Below are 25760 nucleotides of genomic sequence, written 5' to 3' on the forward strand. Positions count from 1 at the left end.
CAAGTGTTCTGCATTCTAGGGTCCCCTTCCCGCCTTGCAGACAAATGCACTTATTGTGCCACTCCAGTCCCTGGATCCTATGCAGCGAGCATTTCCTGCAAGGAGCTGCTGCATGCCTGCTTCCCTCGCCTTCTGCCCCAACCCGGATCCAACATTTTGGTTTCTAATGTTCCCTCCCTGTGCAATTAAAACGCTTGAGTTCAGTCACTACATACATGACCAGAAACTTTTTCTTGGCGGGGGCTGCGGTTATTCAGGGCACTGTCCAGTAAAGTTCTGAAAAGCAACTAAACTCTTCCGCTCGCGCAAAAGGACCAATCCACCGGGAAACAAGGGAAATGCGCACATTTCCTAAACTTGCCGCTTCTTGGGCACGTTTAGGCTCTTCTTAGAGCCGCGCTTTGGAGCTGCCTCCTCCCGCGGTACAAATCCGCCACGGCGTTCCCCGAGATGCCGCAGCGCTCGTTCCCGCGTCCGAGGGGCGCGGGAAGGTGGCGAGGCGCGGGCGGCCCGGGGGGCAAGGCGAACGCAGCGGAGCCCAGCCCGGCCTCCGGGCGGCGACGCTCTGGCCCCAGCCCGCTCGATGGTTTCCGCGCGGCCGCCGGGGCTCGCACGGTCCAGTCGCCAGGGGGCGCGCTGGCCGGCGTCGCGGATCCCCGAGCTGCGCGGCCCGACTGGAGTCCGCCATATTGGATGCCGCAGCCGCTGCTGCCAGCGCTTCCTCCTCTGTCTTCGCCGAACGGGGCTGGTTCCTGCGGCCCGAGCGGCAGGGAGGTGAAACAGGAGCCCGTCCGAGGAAGGGGAAGAAGGGGGTGGAGAGTGTAGGGGACGGGGCTAGAGGGAGGGGGACCGAGACGGAGCGGGGCGGAGAAGAGAAGGCGCCGCGGCCCAGCCCCTCCCCCCGCCCGCCGCCGACCCGCCCCGGCAGCGCCTCTGTTCCCTAGAACGGCGCTCCCCCCCGCCCTAGCGGCCATGCCGGGGCCGCGCTGCCGCTGAGGGAGCCCTTCCCCGCCAGCGCTTGCCCTTCCACTCCGCCCCGAGGTCGCAGCGGCCCGCTCTCCCGCCAGCGCCCCCTCCTCGCGGCCACACAGCAGCCCGCGTCTCGCTCTCCCCACCCAGTGGCCGCCGCCTCTTCCGCCGCCGGGCTCGGGGCCTCCGCAGCGACAACATGGAGGCCGTGAAGACCTTCAATAGCGAGGTTGGTATGGCAGCCCGGCTCCCCTGCTCCTGCCCGCACCGCCCCCACCCCGGGTCTTGGCCAGGGCCCGGAGGGTGGGCGCGGGCCTGCGGGTTTTTAAGGGTGGGGTGAGCGTTGGCCTAGCAGTGCCCGTGGGGGAGGGGTGTTTCTCCTCTGGGTGCCCCTCCCCCGGGTCCGGGAGGAGGGTTGGGGGAGGGCCGCCCTGGGCGGAGGGAGGTTCTGGCGTCTCCGGCGCCCTATGGAATGGCTGCGGGCTTGGAGGGAAAGACCCGGTTGGGCCCTCCCCCGGAGACTCCCGACAGGTCCCTCGAGGTCAGTTCCTCCCAGGCCTGGCCCGCCCACCTCCTTCCTGGGCCTTTGAGGATATAAGAGGACGCTGGACATCACTCTCCAGACCTTCCCGGGTCCTCATTGAGGCTGACACCGATTGGGGCGGTGGGGGAAATGAACCTACGGGGTGTTGATCTGTGGTCACGTTACACGTAATGTTTATAATTGAGACATTGTTGACTATGTAACCTCCCAGCTAGGGACTTGAGCTAATTGGATGATTTGTAGACAGGCAAAGGTTATTCTGCGGTATCTTCTATTTTTACTCCCTCCTCTTCTAATCCATCACGACATAAGGACAAATGGTAGGGAGAGATCTGTGCATCGAGAGATGGAAGATTCTGGGGGAAACATTTCTTGCTGGCTCATTCACGTGTCAAATGAGATTTTAAAAAGCATATTCCCGTTTTCACAGTGTAGTTGAATTTACTAGTCTGGAAGAAGACAGGTTTTGATAAGATGTATTCAATTTCTTTTTAAACTCCGACTTCAATATGCCTTAATGTAAACATTAAACATAGCAAGTACACATCTGCACAGTCAGCATTAGTATCCCTACCCATAAACCTTAGAAAGTGTAATTATGGCCGGGAACAGTGGCTCACGGCTGTAATTCCAGCACTTTGGGAGGCCGAGGCAGGCCAGCCACAAGGTCAGGAGTTCAAGACCAGCCTGGCTAACATGGTGAGACCCTGTCTCTACTAAAAACAAAAAATTAGCTGGGCGTAGTGGCGGGCGCCTGTAATCCCAGTTACTTAGGAGGCTGAGGCCGGAGAAGCGCTTGAACCTGGGAGGCGGAGGTTGCAGTGAGCCGAGATCGGCGCCACTGCAATCCAGCCCGGTGACAGAGTGAGATTCTGTCTACAAAACAAAAAGAAAAGAAAAGAAAAAGTGTAATTATGCTGCTAACTAAATTAGCATAAATTTTACGAACTCTTGAAATGCGGATACTTTATTAAATACTATGATTGTTAAAGAGTATCTTTAATATTTACGTCTTAAAATACTAGCTTTTTGTTGTGGCAGCCCAAATAGGACAGTACTTTTAAATGCCGTTGCGTAATTTTATGTTGTTTCAATTTCTTTAAAAGAAATCTTAGCAGAGAGGCTAAACGGTAGATAATATTTGGGCTGTTTTAGAAAACAGTGATATATAACTTTTTTTGGAAAGCATTTTCTTTTTTAATACTACATTTTTTATTTTTAACATTGATAAATTAGAGCAACGCACTTGGGAATCTTCTTTTTTTTTTTTTTTTTTTTTTTTGAGATGGAGTCTCGCTCTTGTTACCCACGCTGGAGTGGCACCATCTCAGCTCACTGTAGCCTCCACCTCCCAGTTTCAAGCGATTCTCCTGTCTCAGCCTCCCGAGTAGCTGCGATTACAGGCGTGCATCACCACGCCCGACTAATTTTTGTATTTTTGGTAGAGACAGGATTTCACCATGTTGGCCAGGCTGTTCTCAAATTCCTGACCTCAAGTGATGGGCCCGCCTCATCCTCCCCCAAGTGCTGGGATTATGGGCGTGAGCCACCGTGCCTGGCGCTTCATTTTTTTCATAGCTATCTTTCTTTTTTTGAGAAGGAGTCTCATTCTGTCACCCAGGCTGGAGTGCACTGATGTGATCTTGGCTCACTGCAACATTTGCCTCCCGGGCCCAAGGGGTCCTCCTCTCACCTCAGCCCCCCAAGTAGCTGAGATTACAGGCCAGAGCCACCACACCCACCGGTTTTATTTTTTTTATAGAGAGGAGGACTTGTTATGTTGCCCAGGCTGGTCTTGAACTCCTGGGCCCAAGCGATCCTTTCACTTTGGCTTCCCAAAGTGCTGGGATGATAGATGTGAGCCACCATGCCTGGGGTGTTACTATTTTATTTTTTTGTTGCCATCATTGGATTTAATTCCTCCCGCCACCCCCCTCCCCCCACACACTTTGATGGGTGTCTGTCTTTGAGGGGATTCCTAGTAATGTAGTCCTCTCCCTCAAAGGGCCATCCAAGACATTTTTTTTTTTTTTTTTGAGACGGAGTTTTGCTCTTGTTGCCCAGACTGGAGTACAATGGTGAGATCTTGGCTCCCTGAAGCCTCCACCTCCTGGGTTCAAGCGATTCTCCTGCTTCAGCCTCTGGAGTAGCTGGGATTACAGGCGCCCGCCACCACACCCAGCCAATTTTTTGTATTTTTAGTGGAGATGAGGTTTCATCATGTTGGCCAGGCTGGTCTTGAACTCTTGACCTCAGGTCATGCACCCGCCTCGGCCTCCCAAAGTGCTGGGATTACAGGCATGAGCCACAGTGCCCGGCCCATCCATGACGTTTTAAACAGTAGCTCCCAAATATTAGATGTGAACAAGTGTTTAGTGCACTGTGGTTGGTCACAGTAGGGAAGAAATGTTAATGCCAGTTTTTCGTTTTAATATTAATTAAGGATAAGAGGGCCTAACATTTACATGTTTAGATAGGTGTTTCACCTGTTTTCTCATTTTACAGGAATTCGAGGTTTTTGGTAGTCGCATTTTAGTGTATGTAGCACTCTCCCCTTTCTCCTTATGGATTTCAAAGAACTTAAGTCTTGTAACTTCCTTATTTATATGCTCTAGCTTCACCATGTTTCAAAGTGGGGTTAGCTTAAAAATAGCAGTACGGAGTCAGAGAGTTGAGGAAGGGAAATATATTTGAAGAAGATTCAGAAAAATATTTTTTTTTGTTTAAACACAAACAATACATAATACTGTTTTTTATTTTGAATGCAATTTCTGTGAATGTTGTAATATTTGCTAATGTGTAGTAAACATTTTGTTATTGCAAATAAGCATATGCTGAGTAGTTCAATAATGATTGTTTTCCATTAAATTATGTGTTACAAATTACAAAAATTTAAAAGGAATTCTAGTTAACAGGATTAGGAGAAAAGGATGTTTTCGATGCTTATAGTCAATTTGGCTTTTAAAGGTGTTTATCTTTGGGCTTAATCCATCACAACTTTCTCTGCTAAATTTAAAGGTATCTTTGAAACATTGAATTGTTAATTCCATTTGCTTTGTAAGGAATCAAAATTTAGCTCTAAGAATAATCAGGAATGTTTGTCAGTAAGATATTTTGATACTTCACCTTAAAATATTTAAAATAGGCTGGACTCCATGGGTCATACCTGTAATCCCAGCACTTTGGGAGGCCAAGGTGGGCAGATGACTTGAGCTCAGGAGTTCCACATTAGCCTGGCCAGCATGGCGAAACTCCTATCTCTACAAAACAGTAACAACACAAATTAGCTGGTCATGGTGGCACATGCCTGTAGTCCCAACTTGGGTGAAGGGGTGTAAAGGAGGGGGCAGGTGCTGAGGTGGGAGGATCTCATGAGCCAGGAACGAGGAGGCTGCACTGAACTGCACCACTACACTCTAGCCCGGGCAACTGTGCAACCCTGAATCAAAAAAATTGAGACAGGTACTTGCTGTCAGCAGGTCACCACGCTGAGCTAATTGTTTTGTTTTGTTTTGTTTTGTTTTGTTTTGTTTTGTTTTGTTTTGTTTGTAGAGACAGGGTTTTGCCATGTTGCCCCGGCTGGTCTTGAACTCCTGAGCTCAGGTGGTCTGCCCACCTCCCCTCCCAAAGTGCTGGGATTACAGGCCTAAGCCATGGTGCCTGCCCCAAATTAAATGTTTAAAATATGAAATACTTACCTTTTATGGCTTGCTAAGGCTCAGGTTTTTCCAGACTGAATTTTATCACCCCTATCTTTTAATTTTGTGGAAATCATTGGTTTGAAAGCAGAAGATGCCAGAGACTTTAGGAATATAGATGTTTGTGAATTGTGGGTGTGTGTCTGTAGTCCTAGCTACTTGGAAGGCTGAGGCGGGAGGAGCTGTTGAGCTCAGGAGTTCGAGTCTGCAGAGTGCAATTACTGCACCTGTGAATAGCCACTGCACTCTAGCCTGGGCAACAGTGTGAGATTCTGCTTCAAAAACAAACAAACAAACAAAAACAGAAAACCCTGATAATATAGATTTTTAGTCTGCAAACTGTGGATGAGTTTCAGCTATGAAAATCCCAGACTTTATGCAAGACATGTTTGAGTTGTTTTTGTCATGTCTACCCACCCTACCATAATTTCTCAAAGGAATTGACCTTACACTTCTGTGTTAAAAATTAGTGTGTCAGAAGATCCTTTAATTGTGCAGGAATTATGTGGTAAATTTCTCTTATCATGAGTTAAATGATATTTAGACTCAAGAATTTATTTTTTTTAAGTGCCTCCTGTGCTAATTTTGTGGGAGAAAAATAATTTCTATTTAAACATCATCCCTGTGATGAAAGTTTAATCCCATGACCACTACTTGCAATTCTGAAATGATGAAAGACTGAAGTTCAGGTTAGAATACAGGATTTCCTCAGAGTCAGTGGGTGAGCAGTTAACCGTAAGAGAATTACCAGTGCAAGCTATTGCAGTTGCTGCTGCTCTAAGATGGTGGCACTTGTAATGATTTAGCATTTCTTCCTAGTGAAAAGGGTCGCAGATTGAACTGCCTAAATCTGTGGATTACTTTGGGACTGCATTGATTGCTGGAATGCAGCAGTTTTATGTGAGCTGCATATCTATACTCAGTATTTAAGAATGATCACTGTTTGGAGGTCATTCTGGTAGGATCTTGTTCTATTTTTTTGTTTCCTTTTTTGTTTCTTTGAAAAGGGGTCGTGAGACAGTGGCAAGTGCATGACCCATTCTTTCCTTTAGTTCGAGAGGGCATTTTAAACATAGCAGACTATTGTTGTTTAAGACTGAGTCTCTCTTGCCCAGGCTAGAGAGTGCAAGGGCAGGATCATAGCTTACTGTAACCTCGAACTCGTGGGCTCAAGTGATCTTCCTGCTTCAGCCTCCTGAGTAACCAGGACTACAGGCATGTGCCACTATGCACACCTAATTTTTAAATTTTTTGTAGGGGTGGGTGGGGGGTGTCAATATGTTGTCCAGGCTGTTCTTGAACTCCCAGCCTTTAATGATCCTGCTGCGTTGACCTCCCGAAGTACTGGGATTACAGGTGTGGGCCACTGTCCTGGCCACATTCTTTTAAATTTTAAGTACTTCAAACAAACAAACACAGTCCCTTTACTATTAATCACACTTCAAAAAGTTAACAGTAAATCTTTAACATAATAAAATACCAGTCAGTGATCTATTTTTTTCAGGTCCTTTGTATTGCTAGTGTATTACAATGTAGCCTTTCCCCCATGATCTATTTCTCTTGCTGCTCTGAATAGGCTGAGTGGGAAGATGTAGGACCGAATATGTAGGTTTGAGATATGTCAGAAGAGTAATTTCAGTTTAATTTCTGGATTTACCTTAGTTCATAAATTTAGAGGATTCTGTTACCTTTAATTGTATTTAGGATACCTAAATTCTTAGTATTTTTTGTCTTTGGGATCCTTTCGGATAGATGAATCTTTAAACTGTTCCAGGATGCAGGCTTTCCAGAACCAGTTTAATATCCACTACATTTTTCTGTTCTATAAAGTGAACTCCCATCTCCATTTTATTTTACTTCCAATTTTGTATTCAGTGTGGGTAGTTTGTCTAACTACAGGACTTTTTATAATTTCACCAACATCTGGTAGTAGACATGGGTTAGTAGAGAAAAGTAGAAAAGGCAGAGGGCATAATACAAACATGTGAAATTTGGTTTTAGTTTGTATATTTTTCCTTTGTCGATAGTTCAGGATAGGGAATTTGTGGGAAGCAGCTATAAAACACTGCATTTGTCTTTTATTTTCATCTACCAGGGAATGTGTCTCTGCTTTTCCTTTCCCATTATCATTTTCTAGTGGGTGTTCTGGTTAATTCTGTCAGTCAGGCTGTATTTTTTTCTTTTTACCTTGTGAAAGTCCTTTAAAGATGTAGCATACTTAGTGTTATAAAGGAAGAAAGTCTTTCGCTAACCCGTTTCTGCTCATATGAAAACCCAAGATCTAAATATCTTGGGAACTATTGCTATTTTGGGCTGGATAATTGTTTGCTTGGGGAGCAGTCCTATGCATTCCAGGATGTTTATAGCATCCCTGGACTCTACGCATTAGATGCCACTAGCACCCTCCACAATTATGACAGCCAAAAATGTTTCTAGACGTTGCTGAATTTTTCTTGTGGGGCATGGTGACCCTGGTTCAGAATCCCTGATTTAGGTCTCCTGTTAAACTGTCTTAAAACACTGTGCTTTTTCTTCAGTGATCATAGCAATTTTAAGTAATTTTAGTAGTCATTACCACTAGACGATAAGCTCTGTGAGGACAGTGACTATATTTCCTTTGTTTCATGTCCTTGGTTCATAGCACAGTATCCTAATACACAGTATATATGTAAAGTAAAGATTTTTTTTTTTTTTTTTGAGACTGGGCCTTGCTCTGTCCTCCAGGCTCGAGGGCAGTGGTGCCATCAGGGCCCACTGCAACCTCTGCCTCTCTGCCTCAGGCATTTCTCCCACCTCAGCCTCCTGAGTAGCTGGGACCACAGGCATTCACCTCCATGCCTGGGTAATTTTTGTGTTTTGAATAGAGATGGGGTCTTGCCATGTTGCCCAGGCTGGTAGGCTGGTGTAGAACTGGTCTCAAAATCCACCCACCTTGACCTCTCAAAGTGCTGGAATTATAGGCGTGTGCCGCCGTGCCCGGCCGCTAAGTAAAGATTTTTTGAATGAATGGATGCAATCCTAGGTAGCTAAATGACCTTGGCCAAGGTAGTTAACATTTCTGAACATCTGCTTATTACTTTGGGGAGGAGAATTGGGGAGGGGACTAGTCCATTGAAGATTCCAATTAGTTTAAATCCATTGTGAGTTTTATGTTGTCTAGTAATTATGTTATTTTCATGTCTGATTTTGCTCTGTTTTTCTATTTGAAATGACATGTAGAAGTTTTTTTCTTACATTAAAAATAGAATACAAGGATAATTGAAACTGATAATGGTTTTGAGAGACTGCATGATTTGAGAGTGTTAAATACGCATCATTAAATATAAAAAATTTTGGGCACGATGGAAATGCGTGTTTCGTGGAGTTCAGTTATTTCATTCTAGACTAGCATTGAGTTTGTTACAGTAATTTTGATTAACATTTAGGGGACTTTATAGCCCCAGTGTCCTAAAGCATCATATTCTGTGATCATTTGCTTGCTGTTTTTTTGAGACGGAGTCTTGCTTCTTCGCCCAGGCTGGAGTGCAGAGGCGTGATCTCGGTTCACTGCAACCTCCGCCTCCTGGGTTCAAGCAATTCTCCTGCCTTAGCCTCCCCAGTAGCTGGAATTACAGGCATGTGTAACCACACCCGGCTAATTTTTGTATTTTTAGTAGAGCCGGGGTTTCACTAGCCAGGTTGACCAGGCTGATCTCGAACTCCTGACCTCAAGTGATCCGCCCGCCTCAGCATGCCAAAGTGCTGGGATTACAGGTGTGAGCCACCGCGCCTGGCCTGTTTGCTTCTTTTTCAGAAGGGGTATAGGTGGCTTAGAATTAGTGATAATATTACTACTTGTATGTACAATTTCAGATACCTGTTTCTAAGGCCAGTTATGCTGTTTTGGACAACTTCTAACTCATAATGGTGTGAAAGAATGTAATCAACCTTGACCTTGAACACTGGCTGAGCTCCTGAACTTTTAAGTGAGCTCATTTTGTCTGGTTTTGTTTTCTCAACATCTTTCTCTACTCCTCTCTCTCAGGATTGTGCCTCTACTCCTGCTTGTACAGACTGCTTTTCCAGCAGCATGGACACAAGAAGCATAGTAAGATGATGATAACCCATATAAGGCAGGCCCTTTGGAATATGTTAGGTTTCAATTGGTAGTGGAATAGTATATTTGATTATATGGTTAGTACTTGGGAAGCAGAATGAAATTTGTCACTTGGAATAGATTGGTAGTCTTAAAAGAGAGCGTCTAGGGAATAAGTTGAATTGCTTCACAAAAAATAGGTTAATTGGAGAAAAAAGTTTTATGCTCAATAGTGAGCATAAGTCATGTGTAAACTTTTGTTGTATTTACTTCTATTCTGCTCCATGTGATTTTACAAAAGAAATAGAACTATTTGAGTGAATTGCAGACCTCTTAATTTAATAATGTACCTTTTGAAGAATTTCTTTGAACTATAAAATGACAGATTATTGACGTATATGCTATAGGAATAAACAGACTAAATCGAAATTTTGATTTTCTAATTATAGAGGCAGCAGATTGTGGTAGAGGTACTATTGGTTATGAGAAATAAATGCTGATGAGAACTGTTTTTATAGCTTGTGATTTCTTACCTAAATGGATTCTGTCTCATATTTGATGGTAAACATGATGCATTTGCTTTTTCTGATTTTGATTATATGCATTTGTTTCGTCTTTCTAATTTTGTTTTATAAGAGTTTCTGATACAGCCATCCTTTAAACTTAAGGAATTCTATGTAAATGTATTAAAATACCTACTGTAGGTCAGGAAAAATCTCAGGAACTTTGACATTTATTTATTTAGTCAGAATGGGGACAAGGTTGCTCATGTTCTCTAAAGACAATTTTGACTATTAAGTTGATGTATGCCAAATTTGTTTTTAAAATAATTCTGCAACTTAATGTAATTTATATTGATTGACTTGAAAGACCTAGGATTTCATTCTTTAATTTGTTTATGCATGTAACTAATATTTAATGAACATGTATTGTGGCCTAGGGATTTTTTTTCCGTCTCCTGGGTTATAGTGGCAAACCAGACAAGCAAAAATCATGCCCTTTTGGAGCCTGTGTTGTTGTGATCCTTTTCCTTTTGTCTTGTTACCAGTTTGTGTATTGAACTTGCTGCAGAGCTGGAGAGGCTGTGCAGGCACTACTGACTCCAGCATTGCTTCTTTGCTAAGGACTATGTTGGTTGCAGCCTGATCTGTTCTTAGCATTTTGCCTCTTAGAGTTCAGATTGCCTGTCCACTACTCAAAATAGAGACTGAGCAGGTAGACTTAGTTAAATGATTTTTCAAACAATGGGAAAATATGACTAGCTACATTAAGTTTTATACAAAATTGTCTGTTATGTATGTTTTAAAATCTCCATTCGATATTTTGGAATCAACTATTTCTTACACAGATTTAAGGATGTTTTGTCAGCGAGAATCATTAGTCTCCACATGCATATGATTTTAAAAAGCAACTATTGTTAAGTGGAGACCAAAGCCTTATGAATTTAGAAGAATAAACTAATAAGTATTTTCATTTTTAAAGCAAACGTTTAAGTATCTGAGAAAATTGATGTCCCTTTTATAAATATTTTCTGAATTTGGTGTGATTCCTCAGGGTTTATTTGAGCAGCGTATCAAAGAAAGACAAAATACTTTGCCATGTACTTTAGTGTGTAGAACTTGGGAAATAATATAAAGATTTCTGTACAGTGATCAATGTCTCAAAGGTTGACCAAGTCCTAGTTAATGGCTTTCTTTGATCTAGCAATGTTTTTGATACCATAAAGTTTTATGGTTAAGAAAAAATAGACATAAGTGTTTGAATTTGTTGAAATATTTTAAATATATGAGTAAAATCTTCTGGAGTAAAAAAAATTTTTTTAATCTTTTTTGCCCTTTGAGTTTTGTTTTTTACAAATCAAAACATGATGTAGCAAATGTCTAGTTTCTGTAACAACTGCTCACTATGATGACAAAAATCTGTCTTACATATTTTTGAAGTGCTTTTAATTTGCCAAACATTTATTAGAAGTTACCACTTTGCTGGGCACAGTGGCTCTTGCCTGTAATCCAGCAGTTTGGGAGGCCACGGTGGGTGGATCACGAGGTCAGGAGTTTGAGACCAGCCTGGCCAACATGTTGAAACCCCGTCTCTACTAAAAATATAAAAATTAGCCAGGTGTGGTGATGTGCGCCTGTAATCCCAGCTACTCAGGAGGCTGAGGCAGGAGAATTTCTTGAACCAGGGAGGAACCAGGGAGGGAGAGGTTGCAGGGAGCTGAGATCACGTCACTGCACTCCAGCCTGGGCGACAGAGCAAGACTGGCTGGGTGGGGATTGGGGGAGGGAAGTTAACCACTTTTTCAAAACATCTCATGTACACAAGTGTGTGTGCCTACTGCATACTTAAAAAAATTAAAAAGAAAAAAAGTAGATATTAGAAAAAAGTGAACCACTTTATAATATACAGTGTTTTATACTCTGCGCTCTTTTCTGCAGCCATTATGTTTCCGTGGATCTTTAGTTTAACTTTGTGATAATGGTTAGATAGGGGTTATCCCATTTTACAGATAAGGAAACTGAGGCCGAACAGTTGTGATTTTTCCAAGGAAATGCAGTTCTGTAAGCATTAGAGCAGGGATTAGAAGGACTTAGGTCTCAGTCCCTGGTGCTAGGTGTAAAGGAGAACCATCATTCAATTTTTCATAGGTTTTTTTGGTTGGTGGTTTTGTTTTTACTGGTGTAATGTCCAAATTCAAATTTATTTTCTCATTTTTAATTTTTATAACTTCACATTCATAGAAAAATAGTAAGAATGATGAAGAAGTTTTGTGTATACTTAATCCAGATGTCTCTACCTCCTGTAACCGTATTTGCTTTCTTTCTCTCTCTTCACATGCAAATGAAAATATAATTTCTGAACATTTTGAGAGTAAATTCCAATTCATGGTACCCCTTACCTCTAAATAACTCTGTGTATATTTTAAAAACAAGCACATTTTATTTAACTGTAGTACAGTGATCAAAATCAAGAAATTAACTTTGATACAGTACTGTTGTCTGTAGATCATATTCAGGTTTCACTAATCATACCAGTAATGTCCTTACTGGAGTAAATTCTACATCACACCTTACGTTTTCTTGTCTTAGTCTCCCTTAATGTGAATTGATCGGTTACTCCTCTTTTCTTGTATGACCTTTAAGATGATATTTGATAAAAATAGGCCAGTATTTTTAGAATTGCTTTAATATTGATTTGCTGCTGCTTCATGATTAGGTTTGGGTTCTATATTTTTGGCAGGAACACTCCAGGAGTAATATTGTATTCCTCTCAGTGTACGATATCAGGAATCATGTTATCCATATATTCCATTAGTAGGGATGTTGAGCTTTTGTTTATTATTATTTTTTAAAGAGACAGGGATGTTGCTCTCTTGCTCAGGTTTGAGTGCAGTGCTGTGATCATGGCTCACTGCAGCCTCGAACATTTGGGCTTAAGCAGTTCTTTGACCTCAGCCTTCTGAGTAGCTGGGACTACAGGTGCACTCCAACATGCCTGCCTAATTTTTTAGATTTTTGGTAGAGAGGAGGTCTGGCTGTGTTGCTCAGGCTGGAGTGCTAATTTTTATCTGCAGCGTTTCCCTGCTGTATAGTTACTGTGTTTCCTTTGTAACTATTAATAGTATCTTCTGGGGAGATACTTAGATGCAAATATCTTGCTACTCGTCAAATTTTCACCATTTGTTTTAGCATCTTCTCTGTTCTTTTTTTTTTTTTTTTGAGGCGGAGTCTTGCTCTGTCGCCCAGGCTGGAGTGCAGTGGCCGGATCTCAGCTCACTGCAAGCTCCGCCTCCCGGGTTCCCGCCATTCTCCTGCCTCAGCCTCCCGAGTAGCTGGGACTACAGGCGCCCGCCACCTCGCCCGGCTAGTTTTTTGTATTTTTAGTAGAGACGGGGTTTCACTGTGTTCGCCAGGATGGTCTCGATCTCCTGACCTTGTGATCCGCCCGTCTCGGCCTCCCAAAGTGCTGGGATTACAGGCTTGAGCCACCGCGCCCGGCCATCTTCCCTGTTCTTAAATGAATCAGAACTAATGGTGATTGCCCAGTGGTGGTTTTCTGAGTCTATCATGTTTGTATTTATTAATTCGCATTCTCTACAGGCTTTCCCATTTATATATGTAGGTGTATATTAGTATGAACTCATGGTGGTTTTTTTGTTGTTGTTTTTTGTTTTTTGTTTTTTGCTACAGAGTCTCACTCTGTCACCTGGGCTAGAGTGCAGTGGCGTGATCTCAGCTCAGTGCAGCCTCCGCCTCCCAGGTTCAAGCGATTCTTGTGCCTCAGCCTCCTGACTAGCTGGGGCTACAGGCACACGACACCATGCCTGGCTAATTTTTGTATTTTTAGTAGAGTCCAGGTTTTGCCATGTTGACCAGACTGATTTTGAACTCCTGGCCTCAAGTGATCCACCCGCCTCGGCCTCCCAAAGTGCTGGGATTACAGGCGTGAGCCACCGCACCCAGCTAAACTCATGCATTTTTTTTTTTTTTTATTGATTGAGGTATCTTTCTACTTTGATTGTCTCAGTTTTGACTAGGCAAGCTGGCTCCTTTGTCCGTTAGACAAGTCCTCATTATTTTTTGAGTTGTCTTATTCTCTAGTGTAATAAAATACTCCCGCCCCAGCCTGGGAAATCAGCCATTTCTCTAGTTTCTTTTAGTTTATGTATATCTATCACTAGATAGAACTGTAAATTTTATATATATACATACATTCTTTCTCATCTCTTTTGTATCTGTTTATCTAAAAAGCCATGAATTCATCATAATATCTTCAATTCCAGTCAAATACAGTAGGGTTCATTCTAGCTTTACTTCTTTCCAAATCTGTAATTTCTTTCTTTGACAGCAAGAAACCTGGCTTTTGTTATCTACAATATATTTACTTATTATTTGGTCATTCCTGAAATACATAGAAAGTAGTTTCAGAATTGCTAAAGCATATATCTGAAAACAAACCTATCAATTAGAGTTTAATATTTGTTTGTAATTCATTTTTTGTTTTTGCCTAAGGTTATATAGTTAAAATACTATGTACAAACATTACTTGGTTAGTTTTCTCCCCCATTTTGCTATTAATTTGAAATACAGTTAGGTTCAAGTTTTTCTGTTTGTATTCCATTTTGACTTTTTTCCTCTTTCATCCTTGTCCTTGTTTGCTATTTTTTTAGTATGTGAAACATTAAAGATAAATTAACTTTAATCATTTACTTTTTCCTAGCTTCAACGTCATAACTACTTACACTCTGATAAAAAACCAAAACAGCAAAGCATTTATTTAACATTCTTCAGATAACATTCTGAAATTCAGGGACTTAGATGTGGAGAAGGATTTAGGTAAACGATCCAATAGTGCAGATTCTACTGATGGGTGAAAGAAAGTATATATTTAGAGAAAATTTATTCTTTATGAGTGGAATCTCCAGTCCAGGGGGCAGCAAAATTTGTCTGTAGAGCATTAGTAAATATCGTAGGTGTTGTAGGCCTCTTTGTATATTCTTCTTTGTCTTTTACAAAGCTTAAAATAGAGAACCGTTTGGCTGAGTGTGATAGTTTAGGCCTGTAATCCCACCACTTTGGGAGGCTGAGGCAGTCTGATCACTTGAGCTTAGGAGTTCCAGACCAGCCTGGGCAATATTGTGAAACAGTATGTCTCTACAAAAAATACTAATACAAAAACATTAGCTAGGCATGGTGATCCATGTCTATAGTCCTAGCTACTTGAGAGGATTACTTAATCCAGGGAGGTGGAGATTTGCAGTGAGTTGAGATTGTGCCACTTTACTCCAGCGTGGGTGACAGAGCAAGACCCTGTCTCAAAACAAAACAAAACAAAAAAACCCCATATATATATATACATATGCCATCCTTAGTTTGAGGGCCTACCAAAACAGGCCAAAGGCTATACTTTGCTGGGCCCAGCAGTAAACTTAGAAACTTGAGAAATTGGTTAATAACATGCTACTTGTAAACGAGAATTATAATTGAGCGGAACAGTATAGCTCATAAAGGCCTTATAGTGCTTATCTTAAATCAAAAACAGAGCAAAACCACTTGAAAAGCTGCCTGATGGAAATATTCAGCACTTTTTTTTTGCATTGACCACGTGCAGATACTATTTTAGGCACTAGGATTCAACAGTGTACAAAACAGACCAAATGAAAAACCAAAACAAGCCTCTGCCTTCGTGGAGTTTACATTCATTTGTGTGTGTGTGTGTGTGTGTGTCTGTGTCTGTCTGTGTACGTGTACTAGAAATACATGTTTCTTGTTTTTCCTCATTTAGTGCCATTTTATTTACTGAAAGTTGTTTACATTTTAATTGCAGAGAGGATTCTTGTTGCGAAAGTTGATTTAAAAAATTCAGCAAAGGGGGCAACATTTTAAAAGGCTAGCTCATTGCTTTCCATCCTTCCTTTTTTGTCAAGTATAATATTTATTTGAAACTGATTCTTAGTCATTATGATTTCAACGTGTTGCTGCGCTAACTCACTAAAGGAAGACAATAAAATAAAACTGCACTAATTGGCACAAACAACCCATACCTAATTTAGTGATAAGTACATGTGCATTATAGACCTTTTAAAAAATATTACATACATAAAAAGGCTTTAATTAATAAATGATAACGAGAATGATTACTATCCAACATTGAGAGCCGCTGTGGATATAGTTGCTTATGTTATTTTCTTAAAATAGGGACAAAGTTTACTAATAGGACTAGTATTTACTTACTAAATGTTAATAAAAGCTCAAGAACTGTTTGCAGATTATCCATCTTGCCTCTGGCTGAATATCAGCACCTTTGAATAAAAATTGTCAAGATGAATTTTTACCATGTTACTTTTTTTTTTCTGAAATAATTTCTATGAGTAGTTTTTAAATTAGCCTTTGTAAGGATAATTAATATCTTTGTTTTTTTTTAAACATCAAGAAATAAGGTTTCAATTTTTATAGTAATTTCTGTTGAACAAGAAATTCCAAATTCTTATTCTCATTTTATGAGACAACTCAGAAGTTTTTAGAAGCCTGTCTCTGTTTTGGTGGTAATTTCAAGAATGAAAGTTGTGAGCAACTTAGCCAAAGAGTAGTAAAATCCTAAAGGAGTTGGTTAGAGGCTGCAGCATCATTGTGCAAAACTCCCTAATCAGTACTTTGATTTATTTGCAAAAGCAAAGAATTAGATGTCTCAGTCCCCTTAGAGCTGTAACAGTTTATTAATTCCAAATAATCCTATGGGTGAAGGCCTATGAATAAAATCTCTTTTTTTTTTTGAGACAGAGTTTAGCTCTGTTGCCCAGACTGGAGTGCAATGGCTCCATTTTGGCTCACTGCAACCTCTGCCTCCTGGGTTCAAGCGATTTTTCTGCCTCAGCCTCCTGAGTAGCTGGGATTACAGGCATGTGCCACCGTGCCTGGCTAATTTTGTATTTTTAGTAGAGATGAGGTTTCTCCTGGTTGATCAGGCTGGCCTCGAACTCCTGACCTCAGCAATCTGCCCGCCTCAGCCTCCCAAAGTGCTGGGATTACAGGCATGAGCCCCTGCACCCAGCCTAAAATCTCTTACTTTACTAGTCCTACAGAATTGTTGATGTTTTCATTTTAATTACAAAACAGTTTTCAGATTGCTGTAATACAGTAAGAGCCTATGAAGGTTTTAATAGTGATAGCATCTGGTGGTTGGAAAGAGTGCATGGAAAGTTGCTGGTTCTTTGAGCTTTGTTACTTACTTGTCATCTGTCAGATGTTCTGCAGGGTAGTCTGCAACATTGTATACCTACACAGCCTTTTCCTCAGAAAGCTCTTTCTGATGGGATGGGACTGGGAATATGATGAAAAGTAATGTGATGAGCATTGTGATATGAAGAGTAATGGTGTCACCTGTGTATACGTTGTGTACATTCTGTGTACACTGTGATGTATACAGTAGAAAGGGTGGAGGCATTGTGTGCAAAACATAGAAGCTCATATTCAAGGAAATTGCAACTTTGGGTAGGGCATAGGGTAGGGAGAAGTGATTGGAGAATTAAGCCTGGGTTTTCTGATGAAGGGCCTTTATATAGCATGCATAGGACCGCCTTCTAAATCAAAAGGGAATTGAGAGTCTGAAGGGCTTTAAATGAAAGCACAAGTTTTAAATTTGTTTTAGAAAAATTATTAGCATCTTTGTGGAGCAGGGAAGGGCAATGGCGGGATGAGTTTGGGATAGGAAGGTTAAATTAGTCTAGAGAAGATGAGGGGCTCAACTAAAGTAATACTAATAGGGAGAAGAGGAAGGGATGACTGCAATAGAAGTTTAGTAATAACAGGAAGATGGATATGAGGAAGATGGGTGTTGCCAGGGCTTTTGTTTAAGTGACTAGGTTGATTTAAGGGTATGGTACCAGTCACTAAGATGGCCAAATCAGGGAGAGAAAGAAGATTGAGGAGAAAGATAATTTGGGGGGGATAGGGTAGATGGGGGATTTTTCTTTTTTTTAATATCCCACCAAGAATAAAAGAAAGATCCTCACTGTGGAAAGAAGCTTAAAATCACCTTTATCTCAACCACCCAAAGACTATTATGGTTACTGTTTTGTTAGGTACAGTAGTTAGTGCATCTTGAATATTTGTTGTCTGTGGAACATCAAGGTGGAGATACCTAGCTAGATATATGGGTTGGGCACCTGGAGAGAACAGGCTAGAAATGAAGATTGAGGGGACAGTATAGTTGTTTAGGGTGATAATATAGGAAAAGAAGAAAATCTAGCCTAGAGGAAAAATCTTGTAGAATCTTTTCATCCTCAGGTTTGTCCTCCCTCTCTCCCTTTCCCCATCCCTATTATGTTGGGTTTGTGAGTGTAAGACATTTCAAAGCAACTCTGCGTGAGGTATGCTTGATTTTAAATTCTGCCTATACAACCAGATGTTCTTGTATGTAATTAAAACTTAAGTAGTAAATTGAATGACCTGTGAATAAAATTAAGGATTCAAATTTTGTTTAATGAGATTTTATTAGAATTTCTTAACATTAAGCCCACTCATATTATTCAGCATTTTATTTACTCTCAGTTACATAATTCTTTGCTTTAAGTCTACTGTAAGCAATTGTGCACGTGGATTTGTGCATTTAAAGACTGTATCATTAGATAGAGAACTTATGTTTATTTGGGAAATTCCAGCTAATACAATTTTGGCATTTTTTTGCAAAAAGCTTTATAAATGAATTATTCTTTTTCTTGTCCTCATTTTGGCCATTTCATTGTTAATAGTACTAAATTAAAAGGAGGTGAAACTTACGTTTTCATTTTGATGTTTACAAAAGACATGGGAATGAATTGAAATTAAAGGAAGGTGGACTGTGTGGATCCCAGGAAAATTAAAATGAAATTATTTTCATATATACACCAGTGTGTTTTTGTATTTTGTTTTCTCCTATGGAGAATTGTTTCTGTTTTCTTTGATTTTAGAATAGGGTGGCTGAAGCCCATCACATATTCTGCATTTAGCTATAGGAATAGTTGGTTATGGTTTTATAATTGGGTTCCCTGTTAACTTTCTTGCTTAAACCTGATATCTAAAAACCACAATTTTTTTTTTTTTTGGAGACGGAGTTTCGCTCTTGTTGCCCAGGCTGGAGTACGATGGCGTCATCTCCGCTCACTGCGACCTCCACCTCCCGAGTTGAATTAATTCTCCTGCCTCAGACTCCCGAGTAGCTGGGATTTCACAGGCATGCATCACCCTGCCTGGCTAATTTTGTATTTTTTTTGTAGAGACAGGTTTCTCCACGTTGGTCAGGCTGGTCTCGAACGCCCGACCTCAGGTGATCCACCCGCCTCGGCCTGCCATAGTGCTGAGATTACAGGCATGAGCCACCGCGTCTGGCCAAAACTACAAATTTTAGACCTGAAAGACATATCAGAAAGACTCTTTTTACAGATGAGGAATCAAGATTCAGAAATGATTAAACTTGTTCAGTCATACCTTTACTAGGTGCACATAGTTAGTGGCCTAATTAGAACACATTTATATCCTCTTTGTTTACTGCTGTTTTATTTTCACTATGGATTTTTTGAGTGTGATCTTGGTAGTATTTATGTTTGGTGGAGGGAGGAGAGGAGTGGGAATTGGTGATTCTTAATAGATTATTAGTATTTCTTGTTAACTCTGGGACAGAATAAGGAGCATACTACTGTGCTGCTCCTCTCCTGCTCATAGAATAGGATTCCAGAGAAAATACGCTTTCCTTGGCAAGGAAGTATTTTACAGTAACACCCACTTGGCCAGCAACTCACTCTGCAGAAAACTAAAAAGCCTTTGAGTCCAAAGCTCATGTATTTTGTACCTCCTTTTAAAGAGAGGAGTGTGGTTATTCTTTAAGTCTATATCCTTAATGTATCTGTAGTATATTTCTAATTTTCACATTTTAACAATGATGGCTACTTTGTGACTACTTCATTTAGATTTTTGCAAACTACTGTTTAGAAGGTTCCTAGTAGAGGCCTTTTAAAGCTTGAAAAGGCTTCAAAATTAATATGGTTGCTGTAAAGTAACATGTGACAGATGACAGTTGGTTGCCAGGAAGGAGATGGTGGTTTTATCATTTATAAAATGGGATTAGATAAAATGACCTTTAGGATCCCTTATGTACTAATCCTGATAAGCAAGTTTTCTAATTAATCTTTTCTTAGCCTCATTTAAAAATAGAGATAATGGTGTATTTCCTGACTACCTTTCAGTTGGTTTGAATATTTAAAAATCTAGTAATTTTATAAAGTATTTGGAAAGCTAAACAACTTTTATTCTATTAGGGAATACTAGGAATTTTATTTATTTATTTTTTTTAAGAGGCTGCAATTGGGGAACATGTAGTGTCATTGTGGATATCTCAGTTGCCCCGGAAAGTATCTTCATATTACAACATAATTTAATAGTGGGTAAAAGTTATAGAGACTATGAGTTGTAAAGAATGTGCTAGATTATGTTCAGCATATGTTTCAAGTTGGGGAAATAATTGAACGAGACTTTTGAACAGCAGACAGTTACAAAATACAGACTGTAATGTATTTTGCTTGTTTGCTTTTTTGAGATGGAGTCTCACTCTGTCGCCCAGGCTAGCATGCAGTGGCGCAATCGTGGCTTGCTGCATCCTCCACCTCCTAGGTTCAAGCGATTCTCCTGCCTCAGCATCCAGAGTAGCTGGGATTATAGGCACTTGCCACCGTGCCTGGCCAGTGTGTTAGACTAATATTATTACTGGTCATCAGTTAAAAGAATTTCATTGTTTTATTAAGAAACCCAGCAAGGCTTTTAAGAACATCAGTTTTAAGCAGTAAAAAGGAGTACAGTTTTTTTTTTTTTTTTTTTTTTTTTTTTAAACCAGAAAGTATAAAGTGGGCCGGGCACAGTGGCTCATTCCTATAATCCTAGCACTTTGGGAGGCTGAAGTGGGCCGATCACCTGAGGTCAGGAGTTCGAGACCAGCCTGGCCAACATGGTGAAACCCTGTCTTCACTAAAAATACAAAAATTAAGGCCCGGTGCAGTGGCTCATGCTTGTAATCCCAGCACTTTGGGAGGCCGAAGCATGTGAATCACCCGAGGTTGGGACCAGCCTGGACAATACGGTGAAACCCCGTCTCTACTAAAAAATATAAAAATTAGCTAAGTGTAGTGGCGCATGCCTGTAATCCCAGTTACTTTGGAGGCTGAGGCAGGAGAATCACTTGAACCTGGGAGGCGGAGGTTGCAGTGAGCCAAGATCGTGCTGTTGCACTCCAGCCTGGGCGACAGAGCAAAACTTCATCTCAAAAAAAAAATTTAAAAAAATTAGCTGGGCGTAGTGGCGGGCACCTGTAATTCCAGCTAGTCAGGAGGCTGACGCAGGAGAATCACTTGAACCTGGGGGTCAGAGGTTGCAGTGAGCCAAGATTGCAACTCTGCCTCAAAAATAAATAAATAAATGTATGAAGTGTCTATTTTGCATATATACATGTATACAATGTACATACTTGTAATATTTATACATATTTATAAAGAAAGATGCATATAGACAACTCTGAAAGGTGGCCTGCCAGCCGTTTAACAGCGGTTATTTCTGAAGAAAGCAGTAGGTGGATAGGGTGCAGTGAATGAGACCTTTGAATAGTTTGATTTTTTTCACAGTGAGCATTTATTACCTTATTATTATTATTAGTTCGAGTCGAACTCTCACTCTGTCACACAGGCTGGAGTGCAGTGGCATGATCATAGCTCACCGTAGCCTTGAACTCCTGGGCTCAAGTGATCTTCCCCCCTCAGCCTTCCAAAGTGTTGGAATTATAGGCATGAGCCACTGTGCCTGGTCTCCATATTGTTTTTGTAATATTTTCTCCAAACCCAAACAGTACGTATCTTAGCCATTAGGAGAAAGGTGGAGTGAGTCTATTTTAATACTGCTTGAATTAAATCACTTAGAGAAAGGTAGCTTTCATGTTAAGAGTTTGAAGATCCTTAAGCCCTGTTGAGGTCTGCTTCAAATTCATGTTTAAATGCAGTTTATTTAGCTGTTATTTGATCAGAAGACTCAAAAGCTTTATAATGTTTTGTTTTTAAAGTCTTCTTGGTTTTTAGGTTGGTGCTATTAAATGGTGTGTCACCATAGTCATCCATCATCTGATTCGGTGGCGTTGCTAGCTAGTGGACTTTTTGTGTTGTTTTTGGAAACTAGACTACATCTGAGTGCCTAGGTAGTTAGAAGAACTGGGTTTGAGACACAGTTCCATAACTTACAACCTTGTTGAGTTTAGTTAAGTCACTTAACCTAATTTTATACATTTATAGAATGAGAATAGTAAATAGTCTTACCAGGCCATTCTGAAAGCAAAAACAGTTGGGATAGTGTTTAATAATTGACAGCGGACTTCACAGATGAAAAGTATATTACTGTCTTTATCATTTTTCTCATGCAGCTCTCTCTTTCAAATTTTTGTGTTGGTTAGTCTCATTTCTGAAATGGTTTTACCCTTAGGCCTTGTAGGCTTTTCTTCTACTTATTCTCCCTTTGTTATTTAGTTTTCAGTATTTATTCCTTATCTTTTCAACTATTATCTCTTCAGAAATTACTTGTATTTTTAAATTTTCTCTTTTGGGATTCAGTTTCATATCTTCAAGGTATTTTGTTTACATGTGCATTTGAAATCATTGTTGTCACCTCATGTCTAAACTTGCCTTTCCTCCACAAATTTCTTACTTTTAGACTTTTGTTTTTATCATTAGTAAAATCATGTTCATAAATACTCAGAGTTGAAAACTTGAAATTATTTTAAATGCCACTCTTTCATCCATATCTTTGTAAGTCATGAAATCTAATGAATTATTTTTTTTTAATGTATATTTTGCATCCTTCTCATTGTTTTTATTCTCAGTGTTAACACTTTAGCTCTTATCCTCATCACTTCTCCTTTGGTTTGTTGCAGTCAGTTTTTAATTGGCTCCTAATTTACTATGCTCTTTTTCTCTAGTTCCTGTAGAACTAGATATTTTAGATTATTAGGTTGTTATTATTATTATTATTATTTTGAGACAGAGTCTCGCTCTGTCACCCAGGCTGGAATGCAGTGGTGTAATCTTGGCTCACTGCAACCTCCACCTCCTGGGTTCAAGCGATTCTCGTGCCTCAGCCTCCTGAGTAGCAGGGATTACAGATGTATACCTCCATGCCCGGCTACTTTTTTTATTTTTAGTAGAGATGGGTTTTTGTCATGTCCAGTCTGGTCTCGAACTCCTGACCTCAAGTGACACACCCACCTTGGCCTTCCAAAGTGCTGGGATGCCTGGCCCAGATTATTAGATTAATTTTTATTATTATTAGTTTTAATAGTGATTTTGCTTGAATCACTTTGTATTTCTAAAAACCTTTCAGTTTCCCCTTGCCTTCAACTGTACAGGTTCCTGAGCTATGGATTTGAGACTTTACATAAGATTATTTTATAAGACTATAAATAGGAATATGCTTATTATATACAGTGCTTATAAATGATGCTGCGAAACAGGAAGATTTACTGTATGCAAAGCTATGCATTATATATTCCCACTTGTGTGTCTTGTTGGTGTAGGAACTCAGTGATTTTGTAGTAGGAAAGCACAGAGTTCTGTTGAGATTCTAATACATTTCCATTAGGAAATAGCCACCTCTTACCTTTTTTGTAAATCACTGTAAAGAAAGATTTATTGATGAGTATGTTATAAATGTAAATAGTGTGGAAGCGGAATAATAGCTGTAACTGGAATGCTGTATTCCCAGTCAGTCTATTTCACTTACATTTTCTTGTTAAACTTCATGCTTGTGGTTTCTAACTGGATGTTTATTTAACTTATATATCCTTCCCCCGGTATTTTTATTTTGACATTAAATTATGTCATCAGATCTTGTGTTAATGAGGAAAATGTTTGAGGTCCTAAATAGCACTTGTGTATACAGTATTATTTCTCTGTTAAATGCATATGGGAGTGTGAGGAGAGAGTAACAAAGATGCTGTGTCACTAATAGTTAAGTTTAATACATATATTTTGAATTAGTGTCTCTGCAGAATTACTTGTGATTACATTTTAGAGATCTTTGAGATCATTAATGAATTGTCAAAAATCTCGAAAGGCTGAGAACTCACTATATTAATGATATGTATATCACTCTCCCCCTCTACCTCAGTAGATTGTTAGATAAATGGAGGTGAGGGTCTTCATGTTATTTTTTGTTTTCTAAAGGGCAGAATATAGTGCTGTTGTTCAGTAGTTAGATGAATGTTGACTTCGCCTGTTAATCAGCTGAATTTGGTTTTGTATTCCCCAGTTGTTTAGTTGTTTTTAGTTGATTATACCTTGATAATAAACTATTTGAGTTAGAACATGGATGATTAACTCTCAAATTTATACGTTGTATACAAGGTTGATTATTTTACACTATAACAAATGATATTGGGGATTATATCAGAGTGGAAACATTCTGTTGCATTGAAATATGTTCTTTAGGCTGGGCGCTGTGGCTCACGCCTGTAATCCCAGTATTTTGGAAAGCGGAGGAGGGCAAGATCGCTTGAGCCTCAGGAGTTTAAGACCAGCCTGGGCAACATAGCGAAACTCATCTCTACAAGAAATACAAAAATTAGCTGAACATGTTGGTGCATTCCTGTAGTCCCAGCTACTCGGGAGGCTGAGGTGGATCTCTTGAGCCTGGAAGACGGAGGTTGCAGTGAGCTGAGGTTGCACCACAGCACTCCAGCCTGGGTGACAGAGTGAGGCCCTGTCTCAATAAATAAGTAAGTTCTGGTTTTTTTTTTGAAGACGGAGTCTCTGTCTGTTGCCCAGGCTGAAGTGCAGTGGTGCAACCTCTGTCTTCTGGGTTCAAGCAGTCCTCCTGAGCAGCTAGGACTACAGTTGCACGCCACTATGCCCAGCTGATTTTTATTTTTACTAGAGATGGGGTTTTGCCATGTTTGCCAGTCTGGTCTCAAACTCCTGGCCTCAAGTGATCTGCTTGCCTTGGCCTCCCAAAGTGCTGGAATTTTAGGCATGAGCCACCGTGCCTGGCCAATAAGTATATTTTTTATACCTATGAATATTGGCATAGGATTATAGGTACAGGATTGCAAAACTTGTCACAAAGTTCTGAGGGAAAAATTAAGATAAATTTATATCATCAGCCATGGCTTTGGCATTCTACTTTTTTTGAGTAAAATTAATCTGCTCTGTTCAAGTGAACTTAAGTTTAAGAAAGCTGGATAAATTTCTTTTGCTAGCTCGTATTTGGTTGCCTGGTTACCTTTGAAACTTTATATTAAACTACTGTATCAAAGTCAAATCATCACGTACTTGAATACCTAATATGTAACACATTGTGGAAGATATTTTTAAAAACTTTTATTGGCTGCTACTTATTGAGGTTTATCAGTTAAAGTTTTCCAAAATGGGTGGATTGATGGAAAGATAGGATGGATAGATGGAAAGATAGATAGATCTGTGTATCTGCATATGTGTGCACACACAGACATACACATGTACATATGCCACTGGATGATTATAACTGCTTTAAAATGTTTGATAACTCCACCATCTGTGTCATCTTGGGATTGGCATTTGTTGATTGTTTTTTCCCTCAAGCAGTGGACAGATTCCCTGGTTTGTGTGAAGTAACTTTCACTTTTTTTTTTTTGAGATGGAGTCTCACTCTGTCACCCAGGCTGGAGTACAGTGGCGTAGTCTTGGCTCACTGCAACCTCTGCCTCCCAGGCTCAAGTGATTCTCCCACCTCAGCCTCCTCAGTAGCTAGGACCACAGGTGTGTGCCACCACTCCCAGCTAAGTTTTTGTATTTTTGGTAAAGACAGGGTTTCACCATGTTACCCAGGCTGGTCTTGTAATCCTGGTCTCAAGCAGTCCGCCTGCCTTGGTCTCCCAAAGTGCCGTGAATACAGGTGTGAGCCACTGTGCCCGGCCAAGTTTCACTTACATGCTGGCG

The 25760-nt window shown here is 40.4% G+C and overlaps 1 protein-coding gene across 3 annotated transcripts in view; it reads left to right on the forward strand.

The window, feature by feature from the left end:
* Window positions 1-1073: 1073 nt before the first annotated feature.
* Window positions 1074-25760, forward strand: part of SCAF8 (SR-related CTD associated factor 8) — a 230669-nt gene continuing 205982 nt past the window's right edge. For all 3 annotated transcript variants that reach the window (XR_004056706.1, XM_030928253.1, XM_030928254.1), the window contains exon 1: window positions 1074-1198. Coding sequence is in view for 2 of the 3 variants with exons in the window: in XM_030928253.1 (XP_030784113.1) it covers window positions 1169-1198 (30 nt within the window). In the remaining variant the exon portion in view is untranslated. The remainder of the gene's footprint in view (window positions 1199-25760) is intronic.

This window comes from Rhinopithecus roxellana, chromosome 4 (assembly GCF_007565055.1).
Source record: "Rhinopithecus roxellana isolate Shanxi Qingling chromosome 4, ASM756505v1, whole genome shotgun sequence".
Taxonomy (NCBI): Eukaryota; Metazoa; Chordata; class Mammalia; order Primates; family Cercopithecidae; genus Rhinopithecus; species Rhinopithecus roxellana.